The 16,370-nt window shown below is 40.3% G+C and overlaps 1 protein-coding gene across 1 annotated transcript; it reads left to right on the forward strand.

Moving 5' to 3' along the window:
- The first annotated feature begins 2,094 nt into the window (after window positions 1-2,094).
- Window positions 2,095-15,338, forward strand: LOC119429088 (immunoglobulin superfamily member 10-like). The gene is made up of 6 exons (XM_037696806.1): window positions 2,095-2,143; window positions 3,266-3,604; window positions 3,678-4,001; window positions 14,461-14,814; window positions 14,888-15,199; window positions 15,277-15,338. Exons 1-6 carry the CDS (start codon window positions 2,095-2,097, stop codon window positions 15,336-15,338), a joined length of 1,440 nt encoding a protein of 479 aa, XP_037552734.1.
- The last annotated feature ends 1,032 nt before the right edge of the window (window positions 15,339-16,370 follow it).

Consider the following 16,370-nt stretch of genomic DNA (forward strand, 5'->3'; position numbering starts at 1 on the left):
TTTATTTGATTTTTAATTGCCTTTTGTTGAATTATCGTTGTCTGTCTAAAACAGGTCTCTCTTGAAAATAAGTCCTCGTGACTCAGTGAGACTTAAATGTATAAATAACACAGCTTGAATGAATGTTTAAAGTAAACCATTTGACTAAATGAACATGCACAGGCGACATTTCAGTCAAAAAGCAGCACGAAGCACTTTAACTGTTTAGGCTTTGATGAGGAGAGTGACGTGAGAAGCGGCGATGTGTCAGTGTTGCAGCACTGCAGAGGTAAATAATGTGGAGGCTTGGATCCGCTTCTCTTTTTGCTTCAGAGTCAATGAAGCGTGGTTGCTGCAAGCGGAGAACAAGCTGATCTGTTTGGGCAACACAATCTAGAGAAACCGGATTCAAGTCAGACTGAGACTTTGCTGCTTTCATGTTTTCAAGTTTAAAAATGTTTTTTTATGCCAGGGACAAAAATATAAAAGCCACATTGGGGAAGGTGATTTAAAAAATACTATTACATATAATAAGTATATTATTTAGATTTTTTTTTTTAAGCAAACAGCAACAGTTACCTCAAATACATGATCCATATGAAAAGTAATTAGTGCCCGTTATATTCTCACTGGGTTATTAAATGCAGATTTTGAGTTTATATTTCCATGTGTGGTTTAATGTATTTTGTTGATGATCTACTGCATGTGCAATCAAGAACATTTGTAGTTCAGTCTTTTGTTGCTTTTTCTGTCCTGAAACTGCTAAAACTCAACTACTAATCTGTGAAGCTGGACAATAAGATAAATATCCCACTTCGAGAAACAATATGTTTATTTATGAATGTATTTATTTAGAATAACTAATTAAAGTGTTGCAACTAATTAAAGTGTAAACTTGTAGTCTGTGCTTTTCATGGTTGAATTCTTATCATCTCGAGGGTCAGTTTACAAAAGTTAAACCTATTAAAGTGGTCCCAAAAATATATATTTTTAAAAAGTTCTGCTCCCGACGGAAATCGATGCTCTTTTTGGTCCAAGTGCTCATGTGATTTTTCTTTTTGTAGATTTTTTTTTATGAATTTTAAAGGTCGCCTTTTCCTGTTCAGATTAGCTCACACAATTATAAAATGGTAAAAACCAGGCTTTTAGTTGAGCATGTGAACACTGATGAGAGGACAGCGGTACAGCAAATCAAAATAATTTCGATCGTAACCTTTTAACGCAGATTTGAGATCACAAAGGACATGAAAAACTACAAAAATGGTTACTTTTTTCCACTATCCAACATGTTTCTGTGAAACCAGCCATGTGAAACAATAGGAAGCCATACATTGTTCCACACTGTGCAGGTTCTTTCACAGATATGCTATTTTTTCGCGCTGGTTTGATCTGCCTACAACTGCAGTTTCTAAATGCACGGTCTAATCTGATGTATTAAAAACAAAAAAAAAATTTTGCGATATTTTGATTAAAATTCAGCACCATGTTCACCTGCTCATAACAAAACATGAATAAATACTTAAGTAAAGTTGAACATTTTGGTTTTCTTTTCAAAGTGCGCATGTATTAGGCATATTTATTTTATCTTTCCTAATAAGTCCACATACGATGCAAATTAAAAATCATGCATTGTGGGCTGATTGCATTTAGGCAGAAACTCAGTGATTCGTTTAAATATCCAGACTGAAAAAAATTTTTATTTCCTCAATGAGAATAACCTGAATGTGCTGCAGGTTTTCAATATGACCGCTAGATGGCGATGTCAGATTAGGACTAATGTGGTAAATTACGTGTTCTAATTAAATCACATCTATAAACATTTCACATTGTTCCTTTTTCACTTGGTGTTTCATTGTTAATTAACAGCACAATTTGTATTTTAAAAGCGTTTTTCTTTACCTTTTTTTTTTGTTTTGTTTTGTTCCCATATTACCGGAAGTAAACAGGAAGTAGTTGTGACGTATATCCAGCAACACTTTTTGAACTCGCCGATACGCGGTTACGTGGTTACTGCGGTAAAGGGCTCACTTTACCGCAGTACGTGTTCATAGCGTTTTTTTTTTTTTTTTCTCTCTTTTTTTCGGCGCCACATTTAAAAAAAGACTCCGGTGCCACATGGAGTGTTTCCTTTACTCCTTTTTTACTTTCGGGGGGTTTCTAAAAGGTAAGAAGGAATACAGAGACAAGAGTTTCATCCAGTTGTAGATCATTTTTTATACATAAATATTTCACAGTCAGAATATGATTTGCTTTATTGCTGTTCTGTAATTATAGACCTGTTTTTTATGCTGGACAGTTTGGTTTCATTTTAAAATGATAAATGTGTAATTTAAAATGGAGTCAGAACAAAGGTGGCTCACAGCCAACGTTGCTGGAGTTGGTTAATAAATGTCTCAGAGTGTGTGTTTTTAAAAAAGGAGGAAGTACTGTACTTAAATGTCGTTAGGAGGATGTTCACCTGAAACAATAGTGTCAGAGCCCTGTATAGAGAGAGTTGCGACACTCCCATAGACTCCCATAGAAAGAATGGAATGCGGAAGTCACGTGGGTCATGCAGCCGGCAAAGAGTTCCAAACAGCAGCGGGTTCAGCATTAAACGTAGTTAATTTTCCGTGTTTTTCCGGTAAGTTAATGCAAATGCGACACTTTTTCTCCATTGTGAAGCGTTATCTGACTGTTCTGTACCTCAATTTATCAACATTAATACTTCATGTCGCCAGTTTTAGTTAATGAAACATGTTAAATTACTAGTTGTGTTTTAACTGCAGCTGCTCTGCAACATGACGGTTTACGGTTTTACGGTCCATGCGCAACGTATCACCTTCCATTTGTGTTGTGTGTTTCCTTGACTGATGAAGCCTTCTGGATGGAAGGTGAAACGTTTCAGCACAAAAAAAAAAAGAAACTGTCCAGATAACCTGACTGAAAATTGTTGGATTGTATACCTGGATTATTGAGCATGGACTTTGTTGGTTTTGAACCAGTTTGACATGACTGTCGGCGAGGGAGAGGGCCGGCACTGGAGGAGGGGGCGTGCCAAAGAGACCATCTTAGCACCAACATAACTGGTTTGTTCCACTTTAGAGTAAGCTGTTTGGGGGGGAAGAATCAGTTTTGTGTTGTGCGTTTCCTTGAGTGATGAAGCCTTCTGGATGGAAGGTGAAACGTTTCAGCACAAAAAAAAAAAAAAGTGTCCAGATGACCTGACTGAAAAATGTTGGGCAGTACATTAAAAGTTCTCAAACACGTTTAGATGAGATTTAATCTGACATGATGTTTCCTGCAGGTGTGACAGCAGTGATACAAACACATCCAAATGTTGCAGCTGCAGCCGGAGAAGACGCTCGTCTCTTCTGTCAGCTCCTGGAGACTACAATGGTCTATCAGGTTACCTGGCAGAAAATATTTGAGGGCAAAGAGATAAATATTGGCTCCTATGAGAAATTCAATGGTGAAACAGTGAATCTTGAGTTTGAAGGTAAAGTTCAGTTTAAAGAAGCTGGACTGCAGAACAACTCAATAGTTATCAGGAACGTAACTGAGCAGGATGGAGGGTGTTATCTCTGTGTTTTTACCACCTACCCTCATGGCGGTCTATCAAACAAAACCTGCGTCCATGTCTATGGTAAGAAGCTGTCAGCATCCCAGTTTGAACCAGTTCATCTTGGAGTCTCTGATGGTTCTTGTTGTGTGTGCAGAGCTGCATGAACCCGTCCTTCAGGTCAGAAGATCAAAGTCTCCTGAAGAGTCACTTGTGTCGTGTTCAGCCACAGGTCGACCTGCTCCCACTGTAACTCTGACTGCTCCACAACAACACCTGCACTTGTCACAACACAACACCGTCACAGTCACCAACACCAACAATACAGTCACTGTCACCACCACAGCTGTGCTGTCAGGTCTCCATGACGACAGCTTTCAGGATACATACATACAGGTTGCATGTGCAGCCAAAGTGGACTTTGGTCCTCAAGTGGAGGTGGTGAAGAGGATTACTGAGCTCAGACCGACGTCTGATGATGGTGAGGAACTGTTTCAACAACTTCTTCTCCTTCTTTTGGTTTTTCCCTCTTCAGGGGTCGCCACAGCGAGTCATCCTCCTCCATCTCACTCTGTCCTCTGCATCCTCTGTCCTCACTCCAACTACCTCTCTGTCCTGTCTAACTGCATCCATGTATCTCTTCTTTGTCTTTTTCCTGGCAGCTGCATTTCTAACATCCTTCTACCAATATACCCACTGTCCCTCCTCTGGACATGTCCAAACCATCTCAGTCTGGTCTCTAACTTTATCTCCCAGTTGTTCAACCTGTGCTGTATCTCTGATGAACTCATTCCTAATCTTATCCATCCTTGTCACTCCTATGGAGAACCTCAACATCTCCATTGTTGACACCCTTTTGTCACTAATCACTATGGAAACTTTTCTCCATCCACTCCATCTTTCCTGGACTCTCTTCTTCACCTCTTTACCACATTCCCCATTTTCCTGGACAGTGGACCCCAAGTACTTGAAGTCCTGCACCTTTGTGACCTCTGCTCCTTGTAGCCTCACTGTTCCACTGGCCTCCCTCTCATTCACACACATGTGATCTGTCTTACTACGGCTGACTTTCATTCCTCTTCTTTCAAGTGCTTACATCCACCTCTCCAATTTCTCTTACACCTGTTCCCTGTTCTCACCACAGATTCCAATGTCATCTGCAAGCATCATAGTCCATGGGATTCCTGCCTGACCTCATCTGTTGGTCGGTCCATCACCAGAGCAAACAAAAAGGGGCTCAGAGCCGATCCTTGATGCACTCCCACCTCCACCATGAAGCTATCTGTCACTCCTACAGCACATCTCGCCACTGTCCTGCTGTCCTCACACATGTCCGGTACCAATCGAACATACTTCTCTGCCACTCCAGATTTCCTCATGCAATATCACAACTCCTCCCTCGGCACCCTTCTTATGCTTTTTCTAAATCCACACAATGGAGTTCTTTCTGACCCTCTCTGTACATCTTCATCAGCATTCTCAAAGCAAAGATGGCATCTGTGGTGCTCTTTCTCAGCATGAAACCATCCTGCTGCTCACCGTCACCTCTCGTCTAAGTCTTGCTTCCACAACTCTCTTCCAGATTTTCATTGTGTGGCTCATCAACTAAATTCTCCTGTAGTTGCTACAACTCTGTACATTGAATATTTGAGTCAAAAACCTCACCGCCATCTCTCCAAGACATTTCCAAACCTCCACTGGTATGTCATCATGTCCTACTAACTTCTAGGGGTGTAACGGTACGCTAAAATTACTTTTCGGTTCGGTTCAGTTTCAAGGAGGGCTTGGTTTGGTTAATTTCTGTAAAAAAAAAAAAAAGACAAAATGAAGATTTACAAAACGTTTATTTTGAAAATATGCCAAGTAAACAATACGTTTGTATAAAAATAAATAAAGGCGACCCATTTGGATGATATTTTAAATAAACAGCACTCTTTATAATAAATAAACTGTACAAACAATAATAACAATTTTAATAAATACAATAACAGTCAGAGCCAGAACAATAAGAAGAAACAAACAGTTTACAATCTAACTAATCAAGTTTTAAGTTTTTGGCCAAAAAGACGAACTTGTCCACATTTTCTGACAAAACCACAGATCTCGTTGCAGTGAATATCTCCAGCGGTGGAGAAAACCGCTCACTAACAACAGTAGCAGGAATAAAGAGGTAGAGCTTTGCTAATTTTGCAATGTGGCTGGATTTGGCCTCATTACTCACAACCTCTTCTTGGACCTGCTCCCACAGGTGGGACAGGTCACGGGAAAAGTTCAGAGTTCATTCATCACAGACACATTGCTGGAGGTGACCTCTGGTGGATTTCTCTGAAGAGGGAGAAGACTCAGCTGCTCTCTCTGTCCCAGACTGGAAATAAAACACAAAGAGTTAAAAAAAAAGAAAAAAAAAAAGAGTTAATAAGATTATAATAAAAAAAAAAAAAAAAAAAAAAAGTTAATTAGATAATAATAATAAAATAACAATACCTCTTTTGCCAACTCCTCCTTTAGGACCACCCCTACTCCATTTCTCTTTCTAGCCACACCATGGTAAAACAGTTTGAACCCTGCTCCAATGCTGCGAGCCTTGCTGCCCTTCCACTTGGTCTCTTGGATAAATTAAACATCTACCTTCCTTCTCTGCATCATGTCAGCCAGCTCTCTACCTTTGCCTGTCATTGTCCACATATTTAGAGTTGCAACCCTCAGTCCTACACTCTTCACTTTCCTCTTCTCCTCTGTCTTCAGACACGTTTCCCTCCTCGTGGTCTTCGACTAACACTAGCACAATTTCCACCGGCACCCTGTTTGTCAACAGCACCGGTGGCGGTCGTTGTTTACCCGGGCCTCGACCGACCCGGTATGGTTTTGCTCTGATGAGTCTAATGAACAAAGTACTTTTCTTCTGGCTTAAATTAGGATTTTCTTCATTTTTAATGTTGGCCCATTTAACATTTTGACTTCTTTTTCAGCATCAGATTTCACCTGGATTTATGTCGTATTCCCAGTGATCTTCATCATCATAGTATCTGTTTGTGCGTTCATACTTTATAAAAGAAACAAAGACAGGTATTGTTTAATGTCATTGAAGTTTATGTTTCATTGTGACTTCAAAATCTTGGTGTTAATGATTTTCTGACCTTAAGGGGTGAAACGGATCTTACATAATAAACATTTAAACGCTTCTCTTCCAATCAGTGACCATGAAAATATCAAAACTCCTCAAAAACCAATTCAAGATGAAACTGAGTAAGAACTTTCTGTATTTTGTGTCTATTTTTGCTACTTTTAAGATGTTTGAATCTGTCCCTGTTTGTCCATTTCTTGCTTCCTAACAACCTTTTAGTCTTTTAATTTCCATTATGATCTTTGAACACAGACCAGTTTCCTCTGCAGTTCTTTTTATCATCCTACAGAGCGATGTAGCCGTTGAACATAATACAGGGTACGTTTGTGGCACGGATTTAATATTTGATGTTTTTATTTAAAGGATCAAAACAGCCTTGGTCCACCAGGAGAACGAGAGCGTCAGACTTAGGTCATCTACCAAGAAACTTCCAGAGAACAAGAGACCAACATCATCACATTTCTTCAGAAAACAACTGTTTGGAGAAGTCTGAAATGAGTGATGAAGCTCATCAGAAGAAAAGAACAACATCCATCCATCCATTATCTTTTACCTGCTTCTTCCATTTTAGGTCACGGTGGTCGCCGGTGCCCATGTCCGGCAATCACTGTGCGAGGGGCGGGGTACACCCTGGATGGGTTGCAAGTCCATCACAGGGCCACATAGAGACAAACGAGACAAACAACCATTCACTCTCCAACTCACACCTAGGGACAATTCAGAGCTACCAATCAGTCTAACATGCATGTTTTTGGTCTGTGGGAGGAAACCGGAGTACCCGGAGAAAACCCAACGCATGCACGGAGAGAACATGCAAACTCCACCCAGAAAGGCCTCCGGACCGGGATTTGAACCAGGGACCTGCTTGCTGAGAGGCAGCAGCTCTACCAATTGTGCTACCATGCTGCCGAAAAGAACAACATGAAATACTCAAAAATGTGGCGGGAAAAATACAATTGTATTTAAAACCACCTGTCATGTGGTTGTTTATCCTATTTTTGGAGGGAACAAATGGAGGAAATTATGTACATGTAATAAAATGTATGCAATACATAACAAGAAAGGAAAAATCAATATAAAAAGGGAAAATGGATTCAATTTAATAAAAACCCTCTTTACAAAATATGTAACCCACCACTTGTACCTGTCAAAACCTTTGTCTAAATTGTGTATCAAAGACCATTTACAGTTTCAGTCTCAGAATGATCAGGAATATTGGAGTTATGAGTTGGCCTCTTTTTGTTTTGTTGAAATTAATGTTTTTTTTTTTTGTTTGTTTCTTTGTTTGAATTTTTCTTTTGACTTGACGCAAGTAGAAAAGACATTCACCGCCTGCTGACAAATGCCACATCAATACAGCTTTAGCAAACTCAAAACTGGCTTTAACTGTTGATTTCACTGATATCAAGCTAAATATTTGTGTGGTAGTCAAAGAGCCAAAGCACCTTTACCCAGAAACACTTTATGAAGAGAGCCAAAGGTTCGAGTTGCTAAGCGATAGACAAGAAATTCAAGGGATTTGGAGAGTTCATGATGCAGGTGGCCCTCTTCCCAGACATCTACACCTCCAGATGCAGGAAGAGGGCCACCTGCATCATGAAGGACCCCACTCACCCAGCACGCACAATTTTTGCCCTGCTTCTTTCAGGCAGAAGGTTGAAGAGCATTAAGTGCAGAACCACTAGGCTGAGGAACAGCTTCTACCCTGAAGCTGTTAGACTCATGAATATCTAGATCGGATTATCACTGTGAAAAAAAAAATATCACTGTAATGCCACTTGATTGTTGATATGTGCTGCTGCTGATCTCATGCTGCTGATTTATTTCATGTTGCTGTGTTCATTCGTCGTCAACTCACACAGACTCATGTTCGTGCTGCTGTTTGGCACATTGTTTTGTACTATTAGTGCTTAGTATATTCTTAGTTTCACGTATTTCTTAGTTCATGCCTTAGATCTTATTACTGTGTTTCTTTACAGTTTGTATTTTTGTTGGATGTAACTGGGACCCTGTGTACATAGTTTCGTCCCACCATTTGTACCACATGTGGTGTGAATGACAGTAAAGACACCTTGACCTTGAGTTTTTGTGAAGAGGAATCGGCCAAAGTCCCTCCTGAGATGTGTGCAAGCTTGAAGACCGACTATCAGAAACATACAGGAAGAGTTAATTTATTTTACTTAATAGCATAGGTTTTAATTTCGCAACTCTTATATAAAGTGCTATTCTGTATTTTTCGTTTGTCGCTTGAATAAAATGAATCTTCCACGATGATTAGATACCAGTCATTTCTGTGTAAATGAGCAAATTTATAGTCAGCAAGGGAAGAAATCATTTCCTCCCCATGAAACGGCTTCACCTGATGTTTTTAGGGCTGCGGTGGATTCTGAGAAAGCAAATCAGAAGTGGAAACAATCCATTCTGTCTTTATTGTCTTTGGTTGTTGGAGGATTTCCACAAAAGGAAGTCACAGCATTGTTCTCAAGTTTACATGTACCAGCCTTAGCAGACTTACAATGGCAAGCATCGGTGTCCTGGATGTTTTTTATGTGCTGATGATCTCTAAATGTAAGGTTATATTTACCGTAACTCGTTTCAAATATATTTTGTGTAAAATATCCTGATGCATGCTCAATAATCCAAGTAGAAAAATCTAAAAAAGTTAAATCTGGTCCTCTGGACATTCACAAAAAACCGAAACAAAGCAAAACAACAAAAACATGTAGAAACGTTTCGTCTCTCATTCGAGAGACTTCCTCAATCTGAGGTGCTGTATTCAGCTCAGTCTCTTAAATAGCACCTTCTCAGAGTGGATCAACCAGTTTTGCTGCTGACAACCAAAACCAGCTGATCACATGCTCAAGAAGGACCATCAGCCTAACAATGGATCATTAGCACACTGATGGCTGTTTACTGTTCACATAGGGCTGAGTGATACTAGCAATCACAGCATTGTAAGAGGGGTACAGTTGAACCCGGAGGCCTCCACCCCTGTTTAATGATGGACGATTTCTTTTCACAAAGATGGCCTCCTTTACTCCTCTCTCAAACCATCGTTCCTCTCTGTCCAGGATGTGAACATCTTCATCCCTGAAAGAGTGACCGCTGGCCTAGAGATGAGTGTAGACCGCAGAGTCCTGGCCTGATGATGTTGATCTTCTGTGCTGGTCCATCCTTTTGGCCAGTGGCTGTTTTGTTTCCCCGATGTAAGACTGATCACGGCCCTCCTGACACTGAACAGCATACACAACATTGCTCTGTTTGTGCCGGGGGACTGGATCTTTGGGATGAACCAGTCTTTGCCGTAATGTATTTTTGGGTTTAAAAGCCACTGGGACGTTATGTTTAGAAAATAAACGTCTCAGTTTCTCTGATACTCCCTCAATATATGGAATGACCACTGGTCTGGGTCTGGGTTCCTCCTTTTCACCTGATGGCTGACTGGAGTCCTGTTTGGGTTTCTTCTCTGCTTTCAGAAAGGCCCAGTTAGGATATCCACATTGCTCTAGAGCCTGTCTTGTGTGGGATTTCTCCTTCTGCCTGGCTCCTGAGCTAGTGGGGACTCTGTCTGCTCTGTGATACAGAGTCCTGATGACTCCTAACTTGTGCTCCAAAGGGTGATGGGAGTCAAACTGCAAATACTGGTCTGTGTGGGTGGGTTTGCGATACACCTCGGTTTGCAATTGTCCTCTATCAGAGACTGAGACCTCACAGTCCAAGAAAGCCAACCTGCCATTTTTTTCATCTTCTCGTGTGAACTTGATGTATTTATCCACAGAGATGATGTGGTCAGTAAAATGTTGGACTTCCTGAAATTTGATTTTAACCCAGGTGTCGTCAACATACCTGAACCAATGACTTGGTGGTGTCCCTGAAAAGGACGTCAAGGCTCTCTTTTCTACCTCCTCCATGTACAGGTTGGCAACAATAGGAGAAACTGGAGACCCCATAGCACACCCATGTTTCTGCCTATAATATTGCTCCCCATATGTGAAGTAGGTTGACTGCAGGCACAGTTTCAAGAGTTGACACAGTTGTTCTGTGGAAAGCGTGGTCCTGCTGCTCAGAGTGGTGTCTGATTTTAATTTTAAACTGACCACCTCTACTGCATCATCAACAGGAATGCACGTAAAGAGTGATGTGACATCAAAAGAGACCATTGTTTCATCAGTCTCCATGATGACATCCCTCACCTTATCCACAAAGTCCATGGTGTTCTGTATGTGGTGTTCTGAGCTGCCAACTAAAGGGATGAGTACAGACGCCAGATATTTGGAAACATTGTAAGTGACAGAGTTAATCATGCTAACAATAGGTCTTAAAGGTACACCTTGTTTGTGGATTTTAGGTAAACCATACAGACTAGGTGTGGCCTCCCCTGGGTACAGTCTGTGGTACAGAATACGGTCAATAGCCTTGTCCTGCTCCAAAATTTTCAGGCAATCTATTAACTTCTTCTTGTAACCACTTCCTGGATCTCTTTTCAGAGGTTCATAAGTGTTTAAGTCACTAAGGAGTGTCATAACTTTCTCATGATAGTCTTTCTGGTTCAAAATCACTGTGCACCTTCCTTTGTCTGCTGGGAGAATGATGATGTTTTTGTCCTTGCTAAGAGTGGTGAGTGCATCCCTCTCCTCTCTACTGATGTTGGAAGGTGGTGGTTTGGCATTGCTGAGGCAGGATGAAACTTTGATTCTGAGCTGTTCTGCTTCAGCCTCTTTAATTTTGTTGTTGCGGATGGCTGACTCAGTAGCTATGATCATCTCCACCAGAGGAATTCTACTTGGTGCAACCGCAAAGTTCAGTCCCCTGGCAAGAATCTCTGTCTCTGGCTGGGTGAGCTGTCTGTCAGATAAATTCTTCACTCACTGTGCTAGTGATACTAGCAATAACAGCATTGTAAGAGGGGGACAATTGAACCCGGAGGCCTCCACTCCTGTTTTATGATGGACGGTTTCTTTTCACAAAGATGGCCTCCTTTACTCCTCTCTCAAACCATTGTTCCTCTCTATCCAGGATGTGAACATCTTCATCCCTGAAAGAGTGACCACTGGCCTGGAGATGAGTGTAGACCACAGAGTCCTGGCCTGATGATGTTGCTCTTCTGTGCTGGTCCATCCTTTTGGCCAGTGGCTGTTTAGTTTCCCCGATGTAAGATCTCAGTTTCTCTAATACTCCCTCAACATATGGAATGGCCACTGGTCTGGGTTCCTCCTTTTCACTTGTTGGCTGACTGGAGTCCTGTTTGGGTTTCTTCTCTGCTTTCAGGAAGGCCCAGTTAGGATATTCACATTGCTCTAGAGCCTGTCTTGTGTGGGATTTCTCCTTCTGCCTGGCTCCTGAGTTAGTGGGGACGCTGTCTGCTCTGTGATACAGAGTTCTGATGACTCCTAACTTGTGCTCCAAAGGGTGATGGGAGTCAAACTGCAAATACTGGTCTGTAGGTGTGGGTTTGCGGTACACCTCAGTTTGCAAATGTCCTCTATCAGAAACTGAGACCTCACAGTCCAAGAAAGCCAACCTGTATCCACATCAACCTTATGTATAAATATATAAAGTTCACACGACAAGATTTAAAAGATGTTAGGGATGTCTAGATTTCTCTCTTGTACCTGTTGCCTCTGCAACCTGAGTAGGTGGTAGAAGATGGAGAAGAGATGTTATTGAGCAAATATAATTTTATTTATTTGGCCTTTGTTTAACCAGGTTAGTTCGTTGAGAGCAAATTGTCATTTTCAATGGCAACCTGGCCAAGAGGCAGCAAGTACAGAAGTGGTAGACCAGTGAATGGTTCTGGTCCAGGAGAGACCACTCATCAGGAAAAATTGATGGAATTTCACATTAGCAAATGAGGTAAATAATACGTATTATATGTGTTTACTTCAACATGTATTGTTATTTAAATTATGATTATTCCAGAGTTTACATTTCTTTATGAGCTTGTGGTCAGGTTTTGGTATAACGTGATGTAAGAAGGAGTCAAATCCCTTTTTACAGACTGGACATTCCCAAGTTTGGTCACACAAAAAGCAGCTATTCAGCAAAATCTTCTTTCACTTCACTTTTCTACAAAATTGAAAGTATTATGTTCAATGTATTTTCCAATCTGTAGAACAAAAACTCGGTCACTGTGCTTTTTGTGTCATTTATATGCCGTTACTCACAAATGACAGACTACTTTATGTCAATAATAGAAAGTCACATTTAACCCCACAAGGATCTGCTGTTGGACTTCAGCTTCACCTCTTGCTGTAATGAGGCTACACAGGGAATTCTTTTGTCTGCTTCTTGTTGTTGGAGTCTCTCCAAAAGGTAAGCTAGATGCTTCAGCATGCTAGTAGTTGTGTTACAATAAAAACAGCAGGTTTTAAATTTATGTTTTACGCAGTTGTACTATGAATGTTTACGAAGCATTCACACTATTGTGATCCATTTTTCTTCTGTACGCTTTTCGGCGTCTTTCTCGTTCCACAGTTTTTGTGCTATGGCAACAAATCATAAATTAAAACATTCAGCTCCTTTATAGAGAAGGATGCTATGACTTTTGATATCGGTGCAGCTTTAGCTTTTTGAAATATTTAGCCTTTGCTGCCATTTTTTTAAAATCATAAATAAATTGAGCTCATTTTACATCCTTTAGAGCTTTAGATCTGTTTACAACTCTTCACTGCTCCTTTCACATTTTGTTCTGCTTCAGTTTCTTTCAGCTTCTTTGTGCAAATTCAAACATTTTTTCAGCTACTTTCAGCTGTTTTTTTTCAGCTGTTTTGTGATAATTTTATATTCGTTCAGCTAACTACAACATGTTTGTGCTTCTTGTAACTTATTTCTGATAATTTCAGCTAATTTATGCACCTCTCAGCTTTTTCAGCTATTTTAGCTACTATTTAGCTCTTTTTTATGCAACATTTAGCTTTTTTGGCTGATTCCACATTTTTGCACTAAGTTTAACTTGTTTTCAGCCTAATTCAGCAAAAATGTTCTCTCTCTACTTCCTTCTTGTAATTTAAGATTATTTCTGAAAATGTTAGCTACTTTTCAGCTGGTTTATGCTAATTTAATCTTTTTTCAGATAATATCCAAGTTTTAGTGATCATTTCGGCTTCTTTCAGGCTTTCTTTCACTGGGCATATGTTCTCTTTAAGTTTTGTTCTGCTAATTTAAGCTTGTTCTACCTTTTCAGCTACTTTCTTTTAGCATTTTTTTTCAGCTGTTTTCAGATAAATTCAATTTTTTTGTGGTAATTTCTGTTAATTTCAGCCTAACTTCATTATGCTCCTTTCAGCTCCTTTCAGTTTTTTTCTTCTATTTTCATTTTTTTCTGCTTTTCCAGCTACTTTTTAGCTGTTTTGTGCTAAATTGAGCTTTTTCAACTAATTCCACTATTTTTTTAGATAATTTCTTCCACTTTCTCTTGGATTTTTAAGCTTCTTTCTGCCTTTTCAGCTACCTTTCAGCTATTTTTTGTTGCTAATCTCAGCATTTTTAGCTAGTTTCCTAATTTTTGTGATTATTTCTGCTTATTCAAATCTAATTTAGCAGATATGTGTTCTTTCTGCTTTCTTCTGCTAACTTTGGCTTGTTCTTCAATTTCAGCTACATTTTAGCACTTTTTAGCTAATTTCAGCTGTTTTTCAGCAAGTTCTTCCGCAATAAGCATCCACATTGCATTTTCGCAGCAAATGCAATTTCTCTAGTTTAAATTAGTTCAGTCTTAAGAAGCTAAAACATTCAGCTAAAATAAATCCAAATGCTTCAGATTCATTAACAGTTCTTTTTTTTTTCTGCCTCTAACAGCTGCTGTATTTCCATCCAGCAGGTCTGGCAGCTGTGATACAAACACAGCTGAGTGTGTGGGCAACAACAGGGGGAGATGTTCTCCTCAGCTGTCAGCTTCTGGAAAATAATGGTTTTAAAACCAATCTCATTCAAGTCTCATGGGAGAAATCTTCACCTGCTGGATCAGTGAATATGGCCGCCTACAACCCACACTTTGGTGCAAGGGTGAATCCCGACTTTCGGAAAAACGTTCAGTTTGAATATCTTGGACTGCAGAACAACTCAGTAGTTATCAGGAACGTAACTGAGCAGGATGGAGGGTGTTATCTCTGTGTTTTTACCACCTACCCTCATGGCGGTCTATCAAACAAAACCTGCGTCCATGTCTATGGTAAGAAGCTGTCAGCATCCCAGTTTGAACCAGTTCATCTTGGAGTCTCTGATGGTTCTTGTTGTGTGTGCAGAGCTGCATGAACCCGTCCTTCAGGTCAGAGGATCAAAGTCTCCTGAAGAGTCACTTGTGTCGTGTTCAGCCACAGGTCGACCTGCTCCCACTGTAACTCTGACTGTTCCACAACAACACCTCCACTTGTCACAACACAACACCGTCACAGTCACCAACACCAACAATACAGTCACCGTCACCACCACAGCTGTGCTGTCAGGTCTCCATGACGACAGCACACGGGTTGGATGTGCAGCCAGAGTGGACTCTGGTCCTCAGGTGGAGGTGGTGAAGAGGATTTCTTTGTTCAACAATGCACCCAGATGTTTCCGTAAGTAAAAGCTCAAATGGTCTAAACTCTTATTTTATTATTGATTAGCTGTATAAAAAGTGTTTTCTGTCTTTTAGATTTGACTTGGGTCACTTCATTGTGCACGTCTGTTTTTGTGTCGCTGCTGATTATCTTTTAGTAACAGGTAAGATTTTAAAATAAAAAAAATGGCGTAATGAAGAGTTTATTTAAACTTTCTTTAAGTAAATCTGAGATACAGACTCAAGATGAAGTCAAAAACACGAGTGATTAAGGTGTGCCCCCCCCCCCCCCTTTAATATTATGATCTGTTCTTAGCAATATTTTGTTAGATATATCTGCCCTGCAGCTTCATTAAAACCCAAACAAAAATGCATCAAGATGTGTGAGTCAGTCAGAAATAGTAACATGTGCTCTAACTTCTGGTACCATTACATCAGTGTACTCAACATTTGCAAAGAACTGCAAAAGACTTTCTACTTAATGTCCACTATATGAATAAAATTAGTTAGACACCTGAATATTGAATTCAAGTGTTTCAGTCAGTGTTTGTTCTAAGCCTCTGACCTCCAGTGAAGGGCAGTTTTAACATTTTAGCAAGATCAGTGGCGGCTAGTGGAGTTTTAGGGGTTATAAGTGTGTGAAGCGGAAATGTCCATTGTTTCATGAGCCTGGATGGAGACAAAGTCTGCACTCCTGATTTAATCAGCGATGCACTTTCTCAAAACTGACAGCATACAATCAAGGAGTTCATTCTGCACAGTCTTAGATGTTCCCTTAAACACAGTGGCAGTCTGCAGGTACTCATGCAGAACTGCATCCAGTGATGCTACAAAATCCACCAGTCCTCTGAAAACACCCAGATTTTCTGAGCTTTCACTTTCATCATGGCCACGCAGGGCAAGTTCAAATGCACCACAGAACTTGACACAGTCTATTATTTTTGATAGAATATGCCTGTTTTTGTCCACCTCCTCATTGTGCTTACGGATCCCTACCCTGTAGCCTTCATCAAGCTGAAATGCAATGTTTATTTTTCCAAACATGGCTAGTCGCAGTGCATTTTCCATGTGGATCCCAGATTGTTCATGCTTTTTTGCCTGCTTTAAATCAGTCATACCTGTCTTAATACATGCAGATCCTGATGTTCGAAAAAGGAGGCAGGGAAAGCAGAATAAAGCAGTAGCCTCGC

This window comes from Nematolebias whitei, chromosome 23, assembly GCF_014905685.2.
Source record: "Nematolebias whitei isolate Nwh7 chromosome 23, NemWhi1, whole genome shotgun sequence".
NCBI classification, from domain to species: Eukaryota; Metazoa; Chordata; class Actinopteri; order Cyprinodontiformes; family Rivulidae; genus Nematolebias; species Nematolebias whitei.